The sequence below is a fragment of the Rhincodon typus genome, chromosome 8 (genome assembly GCF_021869965.1).
Source record: "Rhincodon typus isolate 14 chromosome 8, sRhiTyp1.1, whole genome shotgun sequence".
NCBI lineage: Eukaryota > Metazoa > Chordata > Chondrichthyes > Orectolobiformes > Rhincodontidae > Rhincodon > Rhincodon typus.
In genome coordinates, this window is record NC_063339.1 from 57,248,375 (window position 1) to 57,269,754 (window position 21,380).

General features: G+C 39.5%; 1 protein-coding gene across 4 annotated transcripts in view; it reads right to left on the minus strand.

The window, feature by feature from the left end:
• Positions 1-21,380, minus strand: part of g2e3 (G2/M-phase specific E3 ubiquitin protein ligase) — a 77,412-nt gene that overhangs the window by 48,145 nt on the left and 7,887 nt on the right. For all 4 annotated transcript variants that reach the window (XM_048599896.1, XM_048599895.1, XM_048599897.1 and 1 more), the window contains 5 exons: positions 13,781-13,882; positions 9,485-9,609; positions 4,591-4,756; positions 1,749-1,855; positions 1,117-1,233 (listed from right to left, as the gene is read on the minus strand). In XM_048599896.1, the coding sequence (XP_048455853.1) occupies positions 1,117-1,233; positions 1,749-1,855; positions 4,591-4,756; positions 9,485-9,609; positions 13,781-13,882 (617 nt within the window). The remainder of the gene's footprint in view (positions 1-1,116; positions 1,234-1,748; positions 1,856-4,590; positions 4,757-9,484; positions 9,610-13,780; positions 13,883-21,380) is intronic.

Here is a 21,380-nt window from a genome sequence, read left to right on the forward strand (position 1 = left end):
AACTCTGAGCAGATCACTCCAACTCTGAGCAGATCACTCCAACTCTGGCATCAAACAGGCAATGCAGCCATTTGAACTTTTGCCCTTTGCTGCAGGGAATAATGTAAATTATTTGTCAACACACAATCACTACATTCCTTATTCTCACTGAATGTTTTCTTGTGTTATTGTCAGTTAGCTCAACTAGCTTGCAGCCATCACTCTCATTCAGACAAGCTAGAAGAGAACTCCAAGCCTGCTGAACAATTCCAAAAAGCCGAGGCCCTCTAGATCATTTTACCTCCTTTACTTGCAGTCACACTGTCCTGTCCCCAAATACCAACGAAATCCGATCTAGTTAATGTTCCCTCCAAGCTTTGTGGCTGTGCATGCAGTTGCATTGATATTCTGCACAAGGCAGTGACCACTTCCACAAGTTGCTGCTGCACACAGGACCCAAAGGCTCGCGCAGCCGGAACAAAAATTATTGAGAATGTTGGATCCAATCTCAAAAAGGTGTGGTTGCTTGGTACTAATTTCTCTCTGAATAACTCAAACTGTTTTGAGTGACCTGTTGAAAACCTTGCAACAAGACCTACAATTTTTACCAGGCAAATTCTTCAAATGGAACTTTTGAGCCACATACATAAGGCAAAATCAGATTAGAGAGATGAATGCATGACTGAAAGACTGATGTGGAAGAACTGCATTCCATTTCATGAGGCATGGGGGAAGAGTTGGGATCGGTATGGATGGAGCATTCTCTACATGAACGTTGCTAGGGCCAATGTTCTGAGACACTTCCTGAATGTTAAAGTGTTCACAGACTAACGTGCTTATACAGTACAAATGTGTACAAATCAAAAGGATTTCATCATCCCCCCATCTGAGGTACTCAAATTTACAACCAAATAATGTTGCTGGTGTTTTACAGAAGATATGTTACAATTGTTACAGAAACTAGTTAGCTTTAAGAATGCACGTAAAACAGCATTTATGCATTAACTTTAAATAAAAACTGAAATATGATACACTGGATTTTGGGAAAAAAAATTAGCTTTGAAGAATTAAATGTCACAGATTTTCTTAATTTCAGGTTGTTAACAAAGCAGTTGTTTTGAGAAAGTGATCTTTTACCTGTCAGATTCAACATATTCTCTTCCCTTTTTACAGAGACATCTTTTTGCATCACATCGCTGGTAACGATGTAATAATTCTTGAAATGCATTCTCTTCAAGTTCCCAGGATGCATCCCTTCATGTAAAAGAAGAGACAATTGAGAGCAAAAGAATATCAAGCTCAATTGAAGGACTGTCAGCTGCAGGAAGTCATCAATATCTGAAAAATGTTGCATGTTCTCCCCTGATTTTGGTCATTTCTAATCTATTACAGTTTCATATGTATCCTGGGGCATTATATAACAAGTTCAACACCACCTACCTTCACAATGATGGCAGTTGTTTCTAAACCTGTGTGATTTGTGTTTTCAAAAGGCAAAAAATAGCCAATGATTTTGCCACTAGGAAAAATGGCTGACAGATCATTAATGCAAAACTGACACAAAGTCCTTAAAGTTATGACAACTAATTGGAACAGGATCACTAGCCATTATTAATGAAGTGACTTATGTAATTGCACTCAATACCCCACTCCGAGGAGTTCCCATAAGTGAACGAACAAATAAAAAAGGCTCCAATGAATATTTAAAAAGGCCTGCCAATTTAATTAACTATGGCTGCATAAGCTCCTATTGGCATATGCAAACATACTTTTCTGGAACATGGATTCCCATTCGTAACATCTCTTTCTGGAATTCATCTTTATTATTGCATATAGTGCACTTGAAGAAGAACATCCCAGCACTCAGTGACTGATACTATGAAAAGAAAGAAAGGATAATTGCATTAAATAAAAATACTGAAATAAGATACGATTCAATGTTAAGCAAACCATTTTAAATGGGTCATTCAGACAAATGATAGAAGAGCAGCAGGGAAAGGAGCAGTGTTCGATTAAATCCAAGACAAAGATATGAACAAGTCAAAGATAATGGCAATGGACTGGAAAAAGAAAAGTTTAGCAAATTAACAAAATAGCCCAAATTCACTGAGCAGACAAAATTTTAAGAAGATCCCCAGATCAGCAATGTGCAATCTATTAATGCAAGGTGTTTGGAGTATGAAACATTTCTGAAATGCAAAAGAAAAACATGAAAAAAAACTGTATTCCATGGCTAAACAGATAAAACTGAATCAAAGCTGAAATATAATAAAATCCGATCACATTAAAACCAGAGTGCGTATGTTGAATAGTCTGGTGATGGTCAGGTTGGGCGGAGGGGTGTATTAGAAGCCTAAAAACATAAATGAAGTGGGCTAGCAGGTATTCAAAAGAATACAAAAAAGAAAAGTTGGAGAGAGAGAGGGCAAAGTCACTCTGGAAAAACAATGGCGTTTACTTCCACAGAGTGAAAGATGTATTTAATAAATATTTTGCATTGGTCTAAAATGGTGATTGAAGTGAGAACAAAGTGGCTCTGGAAATACTTTGCACAATTTATGTAAGCAGGGACTGCGACAGAAGTTTATAGGGGCCTAAACAATTCGTGCTATGGCAAGGAATCTGGAGTATCACACGAAAAATCATCCAAAACCTCTTAATATTAGGAGCAACGCATTGCATTTTTGAAGAGTTCCAAGTGTTGAGATGAGGTTCTTGCTAGCGGGTGGAGAGATGCCCATTAGGGGAATAATTGCTTATTTGCAGCTTCCTTATCTGCAAATCTCTACTCATTAATGTGCAGGTTTCCACTTGTCTCAAGTAAACTAGGATGCTAATTTCCTAGTCAGAGAGGGAAGCTGGCAATTTCAATTTGCTGCTTGCTCCTCCGGACCACGTCTCAAAGACCCGGGAACAACTCCGGGCATGCACTAGGAAACTTGCCACTCTCATTCTCTCAATGCCTGTCAACCTCTCAAGACCCGTGACATCTTTCAGATCCACTTACAGGATCTTTCTACACTTTAAAGCGGCACTTTGGGATCTGCTGGCAACTTGCATTGATATGCTCCTTTGTGTATAGGGACAGGCTCCCAGCTGATGAGTTTGCATCTCAGGATTATTTGCTTGCTCGCTTAACACTTACTCACCTCAACTTTATCTGGTTGCTCATCTGCCTTGCCTTTGTGTGTGTGTTTTGCTACCCACCAGCCCAAGCTACCAGACTCATAATACCTCAGTCTTGCCTTGCCATTTAACACAGCCACAAACAAGGATACTTGTCATAATTGTCAGCAGTCCTCAATCAAAGGGTCCTAGTACGGTAAGTCAAGGACAACTTTTGATATCAGTCTAGGGTCTTGGGAATGGTCAGTTGGCCACTCAGGACATTAAGGGCAGGTCTCTCTCCTCTTAGGGAGCGAGGAGCTGAATGTCAAGCAGCTCACCAGGTCTTTCTACCCTATTGTGGTTTTTGCCTCTCTGGAATGAGAGAAAGTAAGGGATTAAGTGAGATCAAAGTAGGTGGCATAGCTGCTAGTGCCAATGGCCACAAGGCACCTTTGTGCGAAAGGTGATGTGTCCCAAGCAAGTGATTGGGTAGCAGAGGTCATGAAGGTTTAGGAGGAAGGGGTTTTGGGAGTTGGGAGCAAGTGTAGAGAGATGTTGCATGTAATAAATACAGGAACAACGAACAGGAGTAGGCCACTCAGCTCTCACAGCATGCTCTGCCGTTCAATAAGATCACAGCTGATCAAACTTCAACTCTTATATTCTGCTATAAAGTTTCGTTAACACAGATTGGCTGTAATGCGATTGATGAATAGTGGAGACTGTTTGGATAATGCAAACTTTCTACTATATAGTATAACGATTTTCTATAGCAGTTTCCCTATAACATGATTTTCTATGACAATTTTCCATAGCATGAGGTCGCACAAGAGATCACAACTACCTGTAGAACCTTTCATCAAGAGAGCAGAAGAGCATAAACTCTGGAGGTAGGTAGTTGCATTTGCAGAGACTGCAGTGAGTGAGAGGCAGAGACAAAATGATGGCATTTACTTTAGTCGAGTACAGAAGGTCCACTGACTTTCTTCCCTCACTTCTGGGCATTCCTCTAGATGGCCAAGACTGCAATGACCCAAGTAGTAACCTCAGACCAGGACAGAGTATGATGGCTTGGTGTTGTCTGCCAGACCTGGTGTAAAAGGACATCCCTGTTCTGTTTCACACCTGTCGAGGGATGCCAGTTTATTTTAACAATGTCAAGTTCTCTCGACTATGGTGATATGACAGAATCCAGCCAGCATCGGATGAGAGTGCACCAATGGGGTATGATAGGTAGTTAATAAGGAGTGTTTCGGCAATACGCTGGGGAATCTCACTAGGCCTGAGGGAGAGAAACCCTTTGTGAAACTCAGTAAAATTGAGTTTTCCAAAATACAGCAAGACTCAGCTGTAGGTCTCTATAGCACACCTATTTTACATTGGAGACCATCAACCAATGATAATACCTTCAAAACTGTAAAGTACAATGGAATTGTTTTGAAGCAGAGACTAAAACCAAAACAATTCCCAAAATTGAAACTCATTCATTATTCTACTACTCACCTGCACACATTGCCTGTGAAACCATGTGTTTTTACAACATGGGCTCTTCAAAACCTCATATGATGGGACTGGGTCAATGGATTCTAAACAGATAGCACATGTATAAGAACTACCTGACCATACAGCTGGCACCTTTTGCACAGGTCTGTGGTCCCAACAGTAAGACCTATAAAAGGTTAAAGGATAGAAAACAAATAAAAAAATTTGCAAAGTTTTCAAAAGGGATTCAGCAATTTCCTACAACTTAACAGAGTGACAAATGGCAACGTATAGTACCTCAAATGGTTGTGGGTAGAAAGTTAATAAAATATTGAGCTGACAAGACGATTTTAATAAAAAACCTGAAGTATTAATAGTGAACCAATGTAAAACATTGGTAGGATCGCAGAGTACTGTGTATATTTTGGACTTGATATATAAAAAGACTGCTGGGACACTTGCAAGTAATGCATGGGTCATGGAGATCCTTCCTGGCAAAAGGAAATACAAAGATTTGACAGAACAATAGATGAGGGGTGATTTGACTGAGGTGCTTAAAATATGAAGGGCTAGGCTAGAATAAACTTCTTAAAAAGGAAGGAAGCCAGAACATGAGGACTTTGAAAATCGATTATAGGCAAGAGGATAAAATGAAGGAAGAAAGCTTATTTTTTTTTCCTTAAAGAGGGTTACAAGAATGGCACGCACTACTAAAATTAGTAAATGGCAGAGACCACTTCAATATTTAAGAGTATGTTTGATTGGCACTTGAAGACAAAACAAATTAAAGAATAGGAGAACAGGGACAACACATGAAAATAAGACTACTGCTCGCTTGGATGACAAACACCAACATAAACTGGCTGGGTAAAAATGGTTGCTTCAGTGCTCAAATTTATTTTCAAGTTGACAGAATGTGCAGAGAAAATATAGATTCTGAAAACTGAATGTGTTTCCATCATTGTATCACAAGTTAAAAACTGCAAGATTCTTCATCTTAACACGCTGAATTGTGAACATTACCAGTAAGTCATATTTTCAAGAATGAACTGAATACAAGGAAACAAAACTCCAATGCCACAAGACCAAACTATTTGCAGATCTGACAAGTTAATAGCTACCAGCTTTCAAGGTAATAGTTTCATCAAGTACATTCTGAAGAAGTTACATCTCATGAAGTGACACATTAATCTAACATATACTGCAACATCAACAAGAACAATTATTCCTTCCTCACTGATATAATATTGTTATAATCAGACATTTGGAGGAGGCATTAAGTAAAAATACACAAAAACATCAAATTTTAAAAAAAAAAGAGGAATCAAAGTAAATCAGCAAGGAGGGATTAGTGACACCAAGCTTGTGATTCAAAGCCTGAAGACAGTAAAAAGAGATGGAGCTAGGAGCTGTGACATTTAAAAAAGAATGCATTAGAAACAGTAGAAAACTAGGGCAATAAAATTAGTCTGTGAATTAATAAAAACTGAGGGATATTGAATGAAAGTCAATTGAAAGAAAGATTGGGTTTGTTCTAGAATGTGCTGCTGAGGACTCTTGTGGTGCAGTGATAGTGGCCCTATCTCTGAGCCAGAAGGCCTGCACTCAAGTCCCAATTGTGGCAGGGGTGTGTCATAATATCTTTGAATACCCTGATGGGAAAAGGATCAAGAATGTCCTGATTTTTTTTTTTTGTTAAGCAAATCTTTTTGTTAATAAACTAAGCTATTTCACAGTACCCATATGATGATCATCAATTTCAATACAAAACCAGATTCCGGTTGAGCATAAGCTGCCACTCTTAATCGGATTTGTTGCAAAAAGTTTTTTTTTTGCAGCGAGAAATGTAGGGCCAGTTTTATCTTGATTGTTGCTGCATACCTCTCATCCCAGATACTCTAAGTCTACCTTGTCAGATGCATACCTGTTACATTGAGTATAGGAGTTGGGAGGTCATGTTGCAGCTGTACATAACATTATTTCGGCCACTTTTGGAATTCTGCGTGTAGTTCTGGTCTCCCTGTTATAGGAAGGATGTTGTAAAACTTGAAAGGGTTCAGAAAAGGTTTATAAGCATGTTGCCAGTGTTGGAGAGTTTGAGCTGTAGGGCGGGGCTGAATAGGCCAGAGCTATTTTCTCTGGAGTGTCGGAGGCTGAGGGGTGATCTTATAGAGGTATAAAATCATGAGGCGCATGGATATGGTGAATAGCCAAGGTCTTGGTACCCAGGGTAAGGGCATTCAAAACTAGAGGCCGTAGGTTTAAGGTGGGAGGGGAAAGATTTAAAAGGGACCTAAGGGGCAACTTTTTCCAGACAGAGGGTGGTGTGTGTGTGGAATAAGCTGCCAGAGGAAGTGTCGGAGGCTGGTACACTTACAACATTTAAAAGGCATCTGCATTGGTATATGAACAGGAAGGGCTTACAGGGATATGGGCCAAATACTGGCAAATGGTTCCAGATTTATTTAGGATATCTGGTCGACATGGACAAGTCAGACTGAAGGGTCCGTTACCATGGTCTACGGCTCTAAGACTCTATACAAACACAGGGGATAATCCATTCAAGGAAAAAGTGAAATTTTTTAACAATTTATAACTTCATATAAAATCATACTAGTTAAGTCTTCATTTGAGACATTTATAGTATTGCCTTTTCAAAAAAATTAAACAAATCATACATTATAGGATTCACTTAAGTGTTGGAAGTTCAGTTCATCCACAACGAAAGCAATATTCAAGGGGGAATGACAACTTTTCAATTAGGAAAAAACTTCCAAACTCTTGTGATAATGTGTGATATAATATCAAATCCAATATTTCAAGTACAGAGTGATCGTTTGGGTGTCTAATTTGGGAGCACCTTATGTATGCAGCACATTCAACATGTCAGAAATGCAATCAATTTGACAGAAGTGTTATCAAAAATAAGTGCTACCAAGCTACATCATAATTTCAACATGATTTTGGTCTTCATAGTATTTGGTTGGAAGAAGTTTTGATGCATTGATGGTTGGAAGATGTTTTAACTCTGGACTTAGGGTAAGCAATACAATGAGTGATGAGCACAGAAATCTGGTGCTTACGGCAAGCAGCAAAATTGCTGTTGAATTAGCCTCCAAAAATTTTCTACCTAATACTCACATAGATGGACCACCAGAACATGGAGTGCAGCAGTTCAAGGTAGCCCATTACTATCAAGGCAACCAGGGATGGGCAATAAGTGAAGCCATCCCAGTGTTACCCAAGGTCAAAGACCAAACAAAAATAAAAATCTCACTTTAATACTGGTTAGTGGCCTTGCGCATACAGCAGGATGCAATCATCTAGACATTTTCCCACACAAAAGAGTGCTGCTTATTTGTTTGGGTGTCTAATTTGGGAACAACTTAGATAAGCAGCACATTTAACATCTTGAAATGCAGAACATTTAACAGGAGTGTCATGAAAAATAAAAGTGCTACCGAGCCACTTAATTTCAAAAGGTGATTTTGGCCTTCATAGTATTAGGTTGGAAGAATTTTTGATGCATTTAGCTCTGGATTTAGGATAAACAATATGATAATTTCGGAGACAGTGACAGCGCTGGAAATGATGATTGAGAGTTACAGCTGGGTGTTGTCAACATATGTGGAACTTGACATTTTTTCCTATGTCACCACTGATGACCATCATATGGAGAAATAGTAGTTACCAAGAAATAGAAGCCACTGCAGATAGTTTTATTGGCTACAACTCGATACAAAGGAATGGAGCCAGGCAAGAGCAGTCTCATTTAGCTTGACAACACAGGGAAAGCGTGAGAGGAGAACAAAAACAAAGTTGCTGGAAAAACTCAGCAGGTCTGGCAGCATCTGTGAAGGAGAAAACAGAGTTAACGTTTCAGGTCCTGTGACCCTTCCTCAGAACTGATGGCGGCTGGGAAAATGTCAGTTTATATGCAGAAAATAGGGAGGTGGGTGGGGTAGGGAGTAAACGATAGGACAGAGCCCAAAGACAGAGAAATACAGTTGGAGAGACAAGGGAGTTGCTAATGATCAGTCTGGGAGGGTGAGTAGTTGTTAATGGGCACTGTTAGTGACTAACAACAGGGGGTGTGTAATGGCAGACTGTGTGGTAACAAGGCAAGCTGAAGGAACAACACCTCATTTTCCGCTTGGGGACCCTATAGCCCTCCAGACTCAATATTGAGTTCAATAATTTTAGGGCCTAAACTCTCCCATGTCCCAGCGCCCCCCACCCCACACACCAGACCTTGTTACCACATAGCCTGCTGAGCTTTTCCAGCAACTTTGTTTTTGTTCTTGATTTACAGCATCTGCGAGTCTTTTGGTTTTTATTAAAGCGTGAGAGAAGGACGGCTTGGCTGCAGACAGGTTGATAAGGAGGGATAGTTTTCCATGGTCAAGCACATAGAACGTCACAATAACTTTGACAGGGATCACTGCAATACAATGGAGGATTTCACGCAGAATTGTGAGAAAGGTAGGCACAGATTTGCTAAGTGACAAAATATTCAATGACTTTGAAGGGACTTTGGAGGTGCGTGAGTAACTTGGAAGGATCAAGGGGGTGATGTTTTAAGGGATGGGAGATAGTACCCATGGACAGAGATCCATTAATAACATTAGCAAACATGGTGACTAGGAATGGAATTGGTGTGATCAGTAGTCTGGTGGGAAAACAGGATTGAGGGAGCAAAAGCTAAGTGTCCTGGGTGAGAAGAGTTTGGAGAAGTTATGATGGGCAACAGTAGAGACTCTAGAAAAGAGACAGTTCAGCACGATAGTACGGAGAAACCTTCGTGAAGTTTCATCTAATGGGCTGGAGGAAAAAGGACATGGCATTGAATACAATAAAAAAAAAGTACAACACTTTGTGGTATCTGTTCTTTTATAAACACATTCAGAGAACTTACGCGAACTGTCCAGTAAACTGGAAAATACACTGTTTCTCCACACCACAAGGAAAATGATAGCTCCTCGGACATTTCGCAACAGCACAGCCTATTGATGCACCACATCTCCTGCACGCTCGGCATCTCTATAAAATTTGAATATCAAATATTTACTGTATTCTTTGAAAAACCAAATATTTTGCAAGCGTCACAAAAATTATGAATGTCAAACATAATTCCCTTCAAGCTAGAAGTCCATTGAAACTACAAATATTTGTTGAAAATAGATTACCATAAACTCTGTGGTTTAGACACATGCTCACAACTCACAAAGCAAGTATTTGGTTAAAAATATTGTGGTTCTACAGCAGCTACATCCTACAATTTTAAATGATATCCTGAAGTTCAAAGAAGAGTATGTTCAAATGTATCTCAGTTATTTTATATCATCTTATATCTGAACATTAGTGTGAATGTACAAACATGCCAAAAGAGTTAAGGAAATATCCAAAAATGGGTAACAAGCCATGGGAGATGATGTGAGATGCGACCAAAAAAGTTTTAAAAGCATTCTTGAGGAAAGGACGGAGAGAATGTTTAAGGGATTCCAGTCAATGGAGTCTAAATGACTGAAGGCAGTGACCAACAACAAAAAGAAGAGAAATTTTACAGCACAGGAGGAGACTATTCAGCCAGTTGAAAGAGCTAACCAGCTTAACACCACATACAGCTCGATCTGTGGCTTTAAAACATACTGCATATCAAGCATATATCCAATTGTTGAATTTTTGCCTCTCCCACCTTCCTTTTCAGGCAGCAAGTTCCAGATCCCCACCTCACTTCAGTGTGGAAACGTCTTTATTTATTTCTAATCCTTCTGCAAACTTTTTCTGTTATCTGGTTAGCCATTTTCTCCGCCAAGGAAAAGAATTCCTTTCTTTCCAGTACATAGGGCTTACGTAATTCAATGAACTTCAATTAAATCTCCAATCAGCCTATCCAAAAAACCCATCTAATTTGAAGTTGAAACACTGGACAATCAGATGTCATTGAAGGAAAGAAGGAATGCGAAAAGTAGTGCTTAATGGAGGGTACGGCATATATAAAGCTTTTGAAGAGATGAAGTTTGTGGAGGGTGAAAAGGGTCAGCAATGAGCATTTTGGAACAGTCAAGTGTGAAGATGGTAAACTGATGGATCTTAGTTCTGGCTGCAGATGAGCTGTGCAGCAGCAGAGATGTGTAATGTTATCAAAGTGACAAAGACATTTGCTGGTAGGATACAAGGATGGAATCAGTGAGCATATTGTAAAGACAAAAACCAAGTTAATGAACTTGCAGGAAACCAAACAGAAACACTGAAAGCAATCTATATAATAGGAGAAATAATTTAACTGTAAACCGGATTTCATTCTGCTGTCAGCAACATTTGGTGTTACACCTTACTACTTGCTAAGCTTTCTCATGCTGCTCCAGTATCCCCTAACAATAGTTGTTTGATTCTTTAACATTACCATGACACAACGTATTCTCTTCTAGATTTTTCCCCAGTGTACTTTACAATGTTTTAGTGCTCCTCTCATTCTTCAAAATATCACAGTCCATTCTTCTCTCACCATCTGCACCAAAAAGAATCACCCAAGCTTCCTTTGTTCTCTTACACTTAATTCACTGGTTTGTTGAAATCTTCCATGCTTACATAACCTTTAACAGTCAGAAATAATTTCCATTTATATTACACTTCCATCATGCCTCCCCCACACAAAAAAAAAGAGCTGTAGACATAGCTATATCTTTGACTTATTTGCCGGTCTACCTTGTAATGTAGTTTTATAACAGTTACCTTGTGTTGCTCACTGTCCACTTGTTCCTAACTTCTTCCATCTCACTCACTGCAGAAAAAACCTCTCTCTCCAGCTTTGTGCAGCCATTCACACTCATACATCCTCCTATTACATTGATATCTTGGCAGCTTTTGGTTTTTTTTTTAAATCATCCCTGTCACCTTCAACACAAATGCAACTGCCTTAGACAAATCCTCAAATTTTCACCCAAACATTGCTGCCTGAAGTTCAAAGGACACTTGATAGCATCATGCATAAGTAGCCTATCAGTGCATAGGCTCAATGTCAAACTGCATTAGATTTTGCTTTCCTTTGTTAAAATTTCCTGTGCTCGAGAGACCAGACAGCAAATATCTTTGCTAAATTTGTCTGTTGCCAACCATTTTGTACCCATTTTCCTCATTCTCATCACTAACTGGAAAGAGTTTGTTACTAAGATAGAGACTGGTCATTTAATTGTTTAATTTCCCACTTCTTTGCTAACTAAATCAAATCAACCTCTACGTCTTGCTCCCATTCAAACTATGAACTCTAACTTGTATTAAAATTCCCCTCCAAACCCCTCCAAGTTAGATTTCAAGAATGAGATTATTCCTTGCTCCAACTCCAACCAATTTCTGTTTGACACCAATATCAGCTGAAATTGTAAATAATATCCATCCCTCAAACACTGCACTTCCTCTCTCTTTCAAAAGCAGCTTAAGTCCATTCCTCATTTAAACTCATCCTTTGAACTTTCCCTTCATTCTCATTCATTAATGAGCTGTCTCCAACTTCCTTTCCCCTCCAAATTGATTACATGCCCCGTTACTGTCCATGTGTGTGAAATCCTACAATTCATTTTTAGCCCTTACACAGGCCTGAAAATGCCCTATTAACTTGTGGCCAGAGCCTCTTCCTGTCAGGCTCTGTCACCTTCAAAGTACTTCACATCCTCCTCTTTCTCAAATACAGGCTGGTCTGTGGCAAGGTAAATCACACGAGGATCAGTTTCCACATGGATACACAAAGGTCATGTTGCTGATCACAACTTTTGACTGATGTGCGGGCAGTCTAACTGACTGGAGAAGACATAGCTTCCTGGAACTGAAAATTGAAACAACTTAATTAATCCAAGGTCACCATCAAAATTGCCAAACTCACAACTGATTCTTAGTCTCAAACTAATTTTGAGAAATGACTAAATCAAGGCATCATTAAATAGACTAAAATTATGAGAAACCAAAATATTCAATTTATTTCATCAGCTGTGAAGATGATATAGATCAATTCCAAAGACCTTTCATTTTATATGACATTTATCTGGAAAGAAGTCCCAGCACACAGATGGTTGTGAGGATTCTGAGACAACAGGGGAAAAAATTCAAAGTGGTGTTCACATGAAACAGAATGCTCAAATAAAGAAAGATGAAGTTGATAACACTTTTCTAGGGCATTTTCAGGCCTGTGTAAGGGCTAAAAATGAATTGTAGGATTTCACACACATGGACAGTAACGGGGCATGTAATCAATTTGGAGGGGAAAGGAAGTTGGAGACAGCTCATTAATGAATGAGAATGAAGGGAAAGTTCAAAGGATGAGTTTAAATGAGGAATGGACTTAAGCTGCTTTTGAAAGAGAGAGGAAGTGCAGTGTTTGAGGGATGGATGTTATTTACAATTTCAGGTGATATTGGTGTCAAACAGAAATTGGTTGGAGTTGGAGCAATGAATAATCTCATTCTTGAAATCTAACTTGGAGGGGTTTGGAGGGGAATTTTAATACAAGTTAGAGTTCATAGTTTGAATGGGAGCAAGACGTAGAGGTTGATTTGATTTAGTTAGCAAAGAATGGCTCCCCTTTATCTATCCTGCTTGTCACCACCTCAAAAGAATTCTGATAAACTTTTCAGGCATGATTTCCATTCCCCCCACCGAAGTCATGTTGACTCTACTTAAAATTATGTTATGTAATTCTAAATGCCTTTACTTTGTATGAACTGTAACATATTCCCAATGTTAGAATTGGGCTTAAGGTCATCAATTTGCGTGTAGGTCTTGAAGCAAAAGAATAACATTCCAATTTTTGAAACTATGCAGAGTTAAAAGATAGATATTTTTCTCCATTTTCAGTCTTTGAGGAATTCTATGCTCGCTTAGTTTAACAAGTGAGTGTAAACTTGTCACTGAAGATTTGAATTAGAGAACATTGAAAACAAAGCATAGGATAAAACAAATCAGTAAATGTTACTCAACAAGCTAATCTGATCTATTTGCAAATAGATTTAATAAAAACATTAAACAACATTGAGACAGAGGCACAGTTTACATTAGGATTCAATGGTGTTAAACATGGTACATCAAAAACGAAACCTCTACCAAATCACAGAGCAACTTACTGAAATTGCAATGAGCTCTACTTTCTAAAATTGAATTACATATGATGAATACTGAGAAACAGGGAAGAAGCTCAAGTTCATAAGAATTTTTGACATACTATTCTTGAAGCTCTCTTTATCTCCTTTTTGATATCTGCTGCTAGGAACCCATAAATTCCTTCATTTTCTTGCCCACGTTGATACAAGCCACTTGACATAATCTATACCAAAATGTCAAAATACTCAAAGTTACACAACTGCATTATTTCTTTGTAGAAGAAAAGCAAAAGCAAAATTAAAGATCAGTTAAGTTGTCTCTAAGAGTCAGCTCCTCATTACAACTGTCAGTTAGCTGTTATCTTTTCAAGCAAATAACAATAATACCTTTGAAGAAGTCGTGATATAGCAGTGAGTATGACAGTTTCTTACCAAAATGCTGGAAATCTGAAACAAAAACAGAGGTTTCTGGAAAAACTCAACAGGTCTGGCAGCATCTGTGGAGAGAAAACAGTTAACAATTGTTCTCATGTCCCTTCTTCAGAAGGGCCCGACCTGAAATGTTAACTCCGCTTTCCCTCCGCAGTCACGGCCAGACCTGCTGAGTTTCTCTAACATTTTTGTTGTTAATGACAGTTTCTTAGTTTAGCTGTAATTAAATAAATTACAATAATTATATTAGCTCCTTTCGAGTAAAACATTTCTACTAGAAAGGATAGCAGGAACATGTTGACTTACGTTTTCCAAAGTAGTGACATTATTTCCCTGTGATACCACCTGCAAGCTCAGGTTGCCTTTATATCCAAATTGGGATGTACTGTGGGTTTCCATGCTCAGTTGGCTGTAGAGCATTCATCTCGGAAATGGGCTAAGTCACCTAGGTGAAATGACTCATGGAGTGAGCAACCACACAAAAAAAAAATCTGTACACAGAATTGAAATTTTGGAAGATGTCAACATGGTCATGGGCTCCTTCTCACCACGTTTGCTTCTCATTTCGCAATAAATGCAGAAGGGAAATATCCAGTGATTGGAGAAGCAGTGGGAAAGTGAGTAGTGGTGATGAACAAGGTGGTCAAGGTCAGGGGAACACAAGTCTGCCAGGCAAGACCAGAGGGAGAAGAAGCTGGCCTTATGACACCAGAAGAGAATAGAAAGGTAAAGAAGTTGATGAGGCTGGTAGAAGCAGATGGCTTCAGTGGGCGGGACCGAGTGGCTACAAAGGGGAAGGTGAGAAGGTGTGGAGGAGTTGGGGGAGCAAAGTGAAGGGATGTAAAAGAGCTTGGGTGGGAGTGGTGCAGAGCAGAGAAGCGAAGCAACAAGAGACTGCAAAGGGGTGAGAGGAGACTGCAAAGGGAAGGGCCTGGAGATGCCAGTGACAACAGAGGGAGGTTGCCAAGGAGAGTCTATCAACAAAACAAAACCTAGCTAATAGGCAGCCAGGAATACTCAACTCACACAATAAATTTTTTGCAAATTAATCTGTTTTTAATCCAAGTGTCAATTACTGAAAAAAAACTTTTGTTGATGACTTATGGCTGTCATATTATGCCAAATGAAATTGTGTGGCACCTGGGAAATTTACACTTTCCTTGTATATTTTGGTTTTAAGTTTAACAGAGGGTCGACAGCTATTGAGTATATTGATGAGTTCTAATTCAGAGAATCCAACTACTACATACATCAAATAAGTACAGAAGGTAATAGTAGTAAGGTAATAATGTCAAAAAATAATGTCAAATAGTATATTTGACATGAAAGGAAACAAGATTGCAAAGTAAATCTGAAAATAAAAAAGGCAACCCCAAAAACCAAAAAGTAGATTGAGAAAACTCAAAAAAAAAAGCCCTCAAAACAAAATTGACCCCTGCTGTACAGTACCACCTTGTTATACAGGTATGTTCCAAGCTAACCAAATGACTGACCCAGCACGCTCACTGCAAAGTGCGACACACCTGGCATGACTCTCAATGCTAGGGATTTTGTATTACCACTTAATGTTGCAAATTTAGCAAAGATAGAATGCTTCTACTAGCTTTGCTGACTGGAAGTTTGTCCAAATCATGCACCCATTTAAAAAAAAATGCAAGAACTCTGCTTGATAGAGTCTGACTTTTGTTCTGGAGACAAATTCCATCCTCTTTCTGAAGTCTGAGTGAGTCTACCAAATGCTGAGCTTGCTTTTGTGAGGTAACGGTTATTTTATCATCCAGTCTAATGTTATTATAAAAGATACTCCCAAGATGCCAAAAACATCTGAACTGAATGGAGGGATATGTTGTTGATTGTGACTGCGGGTTTTGAAGTTGATGAGGCTGGTAGAAGCAGATAGCTTCGGTGGGCAGGACCAAGAGGTTACAAAGGGGAAGGTGGGAAGGCGTGGAGGAGTTGGGGGAGCAAGGTGAGGGGTCGCAAATGAGTTTGGGTGGGAATGGTGCAGAGAAGAGAAGCCAGGGTCTCATTTATACAAAATCCCTGGCCTGTTCAGATTTATTTCCAGGCAAAAACCAACATGGAATTCCCCTCATCTTTTATGTTAGCACTGGGGAAGTGGGAAACAGTGATAATGTCAGCTGCTTGCAGTACGATCCACAGACTTGCAGAAAGAGCAAGTGGTATATGGAATAATAGAGATATATACATTTTGGTAGAAGGAATAGGGAGTACAATACAGAGTCAAATGGTAGTGCTCTGAAGAGCGCACAGTAAAGAGAGATGTGGATATGTACATGCACCCACTTTTGAAAGCGGCAAGGTATATTGAGAAAGTATGGTTAGCAAAAACGTAACAGACTTTGGGTTTCATAAATGGAGACACTGAGCATAAAATCAGAGGGTTACACTTGACCTTGATAAAATTCTGGTTAGACCCAACTAGAGTACTGCATCCAATTCTGGTCACCCCACCCGAGGGAGGACTGATTTAACTACTGATAAATGAAGTTTTAAAATTCTTTAGGCAATTTCTGGAAAATGCAGCAGCTTATGCCAAGCACACAACTGTCACTTTGTGGATGGAAAAAACAATATAATTGAGCTTTACGTGTAGCCATGATTACAGAGTGCTTCCTTCTCATACCACAAGCACTAAGAAAAAATTATTCATGTCTCAGGCAAAAAAACAAGAATTATGGCCAAGGAATACTAGGCATCACATTTTATGAAGGATATCAATGTCTGGAAATAGATGCAGAAGACATTGCTCAGACTTGTTACCGCACAGAAAGAGGCCGTTCATCAGTGCTTTAGCTGGCTCTTTATATGAGCAATTTACCCACTGCCACTCAGTTCAATAGCCGTGCACATTCTTCCTCTACATAACAATTCCGTGTTAATACCTGGATTAAACCTACCTCTACCACTCGTAAAGACATGTTCCAGATCCTAACTGCTCACGGCATTTAAAAAAATTTCCTCATGCCACGATTGCTTCTATTGCTAAGCAACTTAAATCTGTATCCACTTGGTTTTCTTTACTTTCACCACTATAAACCATTCTTTTCTCCAATCTATATTGTTAGTTCCCTCATGATTTTGAATACCTCCAGTAAATCTCCTCTGAACCTTCTCATGGAAAACATTCCCAATTTCTTGATCTCTTTGCTAGCATTCTCCAAGATGCATCTATATAGTTATATTTATATTTTTCCGCATGGAATTATGTTTAACACTAGTTATAGAGTCAAAATAATTGTCCAACATTACTGTTGCACCAAAACATTGGGCTAAAAATTTTTAACGAGACCTTGTAAAGTCCCGACTTCAACAGAGCTCTGAAAGCTTGTGATTTCAAATAAACCTGTTGGTATATAACCTGGTGTGACTTCTGACTTTGACACACTGCATGTTAGAGGCATGCAGGCAAACAGGGTGACCACAAGCAATCTAAGACAGCCAGGCAGGATGGGTATGAGTTTTAAGTCAACCTCACTTGCTAATCAGATGTGTGTTTTGGACACTGGTGAGGCAAATGGATCCTTAAACAAAAAATACAACAAGAGTGGCATCATAGACTTCAGCTGCACAAAAGGAGAAGAAAGAAGAAAGGAAGGAGAATCGTGGTAGAATATTTAATAGCTAGGGAACAAATAGGTGTTTCGGTGACGATAGATGAGGGGCCAAGACGGTGCATTTCCTTCCTGGGTGACAGATCAGGGATGTTAGAGTGGCTGCAAGACATTCTTCTGCAGTAGGATGAACAGCCAAAGGTTGTTATTGGTACAAAATAGGTAAGAAAAGAGACAAAGTCCTGAAAACAAATTTTCAACGAGTTAAGAAGAAAATTAAAAAGCAGTAATCTCAGGATTACATTACTACTGATCCTCAGATAGGCGAACCGAGTAATTCAACATGTGGCTACAGAATTGGCAAAGGATGGAGGGCAGATTTCTGAGGCACATGGGATCTGTACAAGATGATGGATGGCATTCCAGCATCCTCGCAGGGAGATTCACTGCTACTGTTGAGAAGGGTTTAACTAGTTTGGCAAGGATAAGGGAACCTGGGAGGTAGCTCAGATTAAACAGAAGCAAAAAAGTAAAAGGCAAAGCTGGAGGGCAGAGACACAAAAAAGGCATCAAATTGGATCTGAACGCAGAATACTGTTAGAAAGATAAAGTTAAATGCATCCTATCTGAACACATGTAGCATTCGCAAGAAGATGAATGATTGGTTCAGACAGAGGTAAATGGATAGGATTTAATTGCCAGGAATCAGTGTTTCGACCATAGCTGCTCACAATCTATATAATGATTTCAGTGTGGGCAGCAAATGTAACATTTCCAAGTTAGCTGATAAGAAAATGAGGTGGGAATTTGAGTTGCAACAAGAATGCAAGGAGGCTTCAAGGGGATATGGACAGGCTAAAGTGATAGTCATCTGTACTGGCACTTGAAGAAGACAGTCTTTGAGCAGTTTCCCTTAAGCTTCAAAAGGCTGTTTCAGTTGAACTGCACACAATTCACACAGGCATATGAAGGCGGCATGTTTTATTCATCTCAGAGCAGCTGTGCAATGATTTTAAAATTGAAGTATTCACATGGAATTAATACATAAAACTGAGAGATGATTGCTTTTGGCAGCAGGAATGGGGAGAGGCAATACAGGGAGAGGACTGGATGTCAATTCTAAAGAGTATGAAGAAAATGACAGACCTGGAATTGTATATACAATTTTTAAAGGTAGCTGGACATACCAAGAGAGCAAAGCAGAGAATCTTGGTCTTTATAAATAGAGGCATCAAGTACAAATGCAGGAAAATTATCTTGAAACATTGTAGAGTTCTGGTCAGGTGCCAGCTGGAGTACTGTGTTCAGTTCTGGCTACCACATTTCAGAAAGATATGGATCAGTGAAAGGATGCAGAGAAGATTTACCTGAATGGTGTCAGGGATGAATGAGCTTTTGATACAATATTAGGTTGGAAAGGCTATGGCTGTTCACCTTGGAGCAAAGGAGATTTGATAGACGTGTACAAGATTATGAGAATTAGATATGACTGAAAAGGAAAATCTTCCCAGTAGCTGCTTACATAAGGGCCAGGGGATATAGATTTAAAATTCTGGGCAAGAGATACAGGAGTGTGAAAAAGAATTGCCTTTTCTTTGAAGAAAAAAGTGGTAATAACATGGAACTCGCTACCCACGAGACCAAGAAAACGTGAAGAGACGGAAAGCAGCTACCTGTTGGCAAGCCTACATTTGGAAAATGGGAGTTTTCAAAGTAGTATCAGTGAGAGTTCAAAACCAGCGCTTCTTAAAGTGTGAAGGGCAACAGCAGCAAGTTCAGGGAACCTTGGACATCAAAGGATATCAAGAGTTTGATAAAAAAAAGGAAGTAGGTTAGGTATACAGCATTAAAAACAGGACAGGCCCTTCATGAGTATAGGTGGTTAAAGAAGAAATTAAGAGGGCAAAGAGGGACCACAAAATATCTTTGGCAGATAGGATTAATGAAAACCCTACAGCATTTTATATGTATATTAAAACCAAGAGGATTACCAGGGAGAGTGGTGTCTATTAGAGACAAAGGGGCAATCTCTGTGTGGAGCCAGAGGACATGGCGCAGTCTCAAATGAATATTTCTCATCTGTATTCACAAAGTAGAATTTCAGTTCAGATGGTGAGGTTCTTGAACATGTTAAGATTAATAAGGAGGTATCAGATGTTTTAGCAGGCATAAAAATGCATCAATCCCCAGGGCCCAATGAGATGTATACCAGGCTGCAACAGGAAACAATGGAGGAGATTGGCGGATCCCTGGCAGAGATATTTAATATTTCGCTGGCCATACGTCAAGTGCCAAATGACTGAAGGATAGCTAACGTGGCCCCTTTGTTCAAGGAGAACAGCAGGGATAGGCCAGTTACTCACAGACCAGTTAGTTTGAGGCTCTAGTGGTAGGGAAATTATTGGAACAAATTCTGAGGGATAGGGCTAATCAACACTTGGAACAGCAGGGATATTCAGCAAGGATTTGTTGAAGGGAGATCCTGTCTGATTAATTTAGTTGAGATTTTTGACAAGTGTGTCCCAACATATTGATGATAGTAGCACAATTGACATGGTTTACATGGGCTTCAATAAGGCTTTTGACAAGGTCCCACATGGAAGGCTGGTCCAAAAGGTAAGAGTCCATGGGATCCAAGGCAAGCTGGCAAACTGGATTGGAAATAGGAGACAAAGGGGGATGGTGAGGCTTGATTTTGTGTTTGGAAGTCTGTGACCAGTGGTGTACCACAGGGATTGCTGCTGGGAACCTGTTGTTTTTTACGTACATTAATGACTTGTGAATGTAGAACATTAATTAGCAAGTTTGTAGATGACATGAAAATTGGTAGTGCTGTTGATAGCAGGGAGAATGGTCTCAGGTTGAAGTCTGATATTGATCAGTTGGTAAATTGTGCAGAGAAATTTACCCTGATAAATGTGAGGTGATACATTTTGGGAGGTCTAATAGGGAAGGATTTATACAATGATTAGTGGGTTCCCAAGGAATACTGAGGAACAAAGAGCCCTTCATGTACAAGTCCATAGATTCCTGAAGGTGTCAGTTCAGATAGATAGGGTAATGATGAAGGCATACTGGATGCTTGCCTTCCTTAGATGGGGCATAGAATATAGGAGCACAGAAGTCTTGTCGCAACTTTATAGAGCATTGGTTAGGCTACAGATAGAATATTATATGCAGTTCTGATTACCACACTATTGGAAATACATGGTTGTACTGGGAGGGTGAAGAGGAAATTCACCAGGTTTTCATAAAATTGAGAGGCGCAGATAGGGTAGATCATGAAAACCTTTTGTCTATGGCAGACATATCCAAGTCCAGAGAACATAAGTTTAAGGTGAGGAGCAAGTGGTTTACAGTGGATCTGAGGAAAAGTACTTTTTCTACTTAAATGTGGAACACGCTGAAAGTGTAGTGGTGGGGTATACTTGCAATTTTTAGGGGAAAAAAAGGACTTGGATGTGCAGCTAAAATGCCAGGATACAGTAGGCTATGGACCAAGTGCAGGTAGATAGTATAGTATAGTTTGGTATAACAAGGTTTAGAGCTGGATGAACACAGCAGGTCAAGCAGCATCAGAGGAGCAGGAAATCTGATGTTTCGGGCCTAGACCCTTCTTCAGAATTTCTGAAGAAGGGTCCAGGCCCGAAACGTCAGCTTTCCTGCTCCTCTGATGCTGATTGACCTGCTGTGTTCATCCAGCTCTACACCTGGT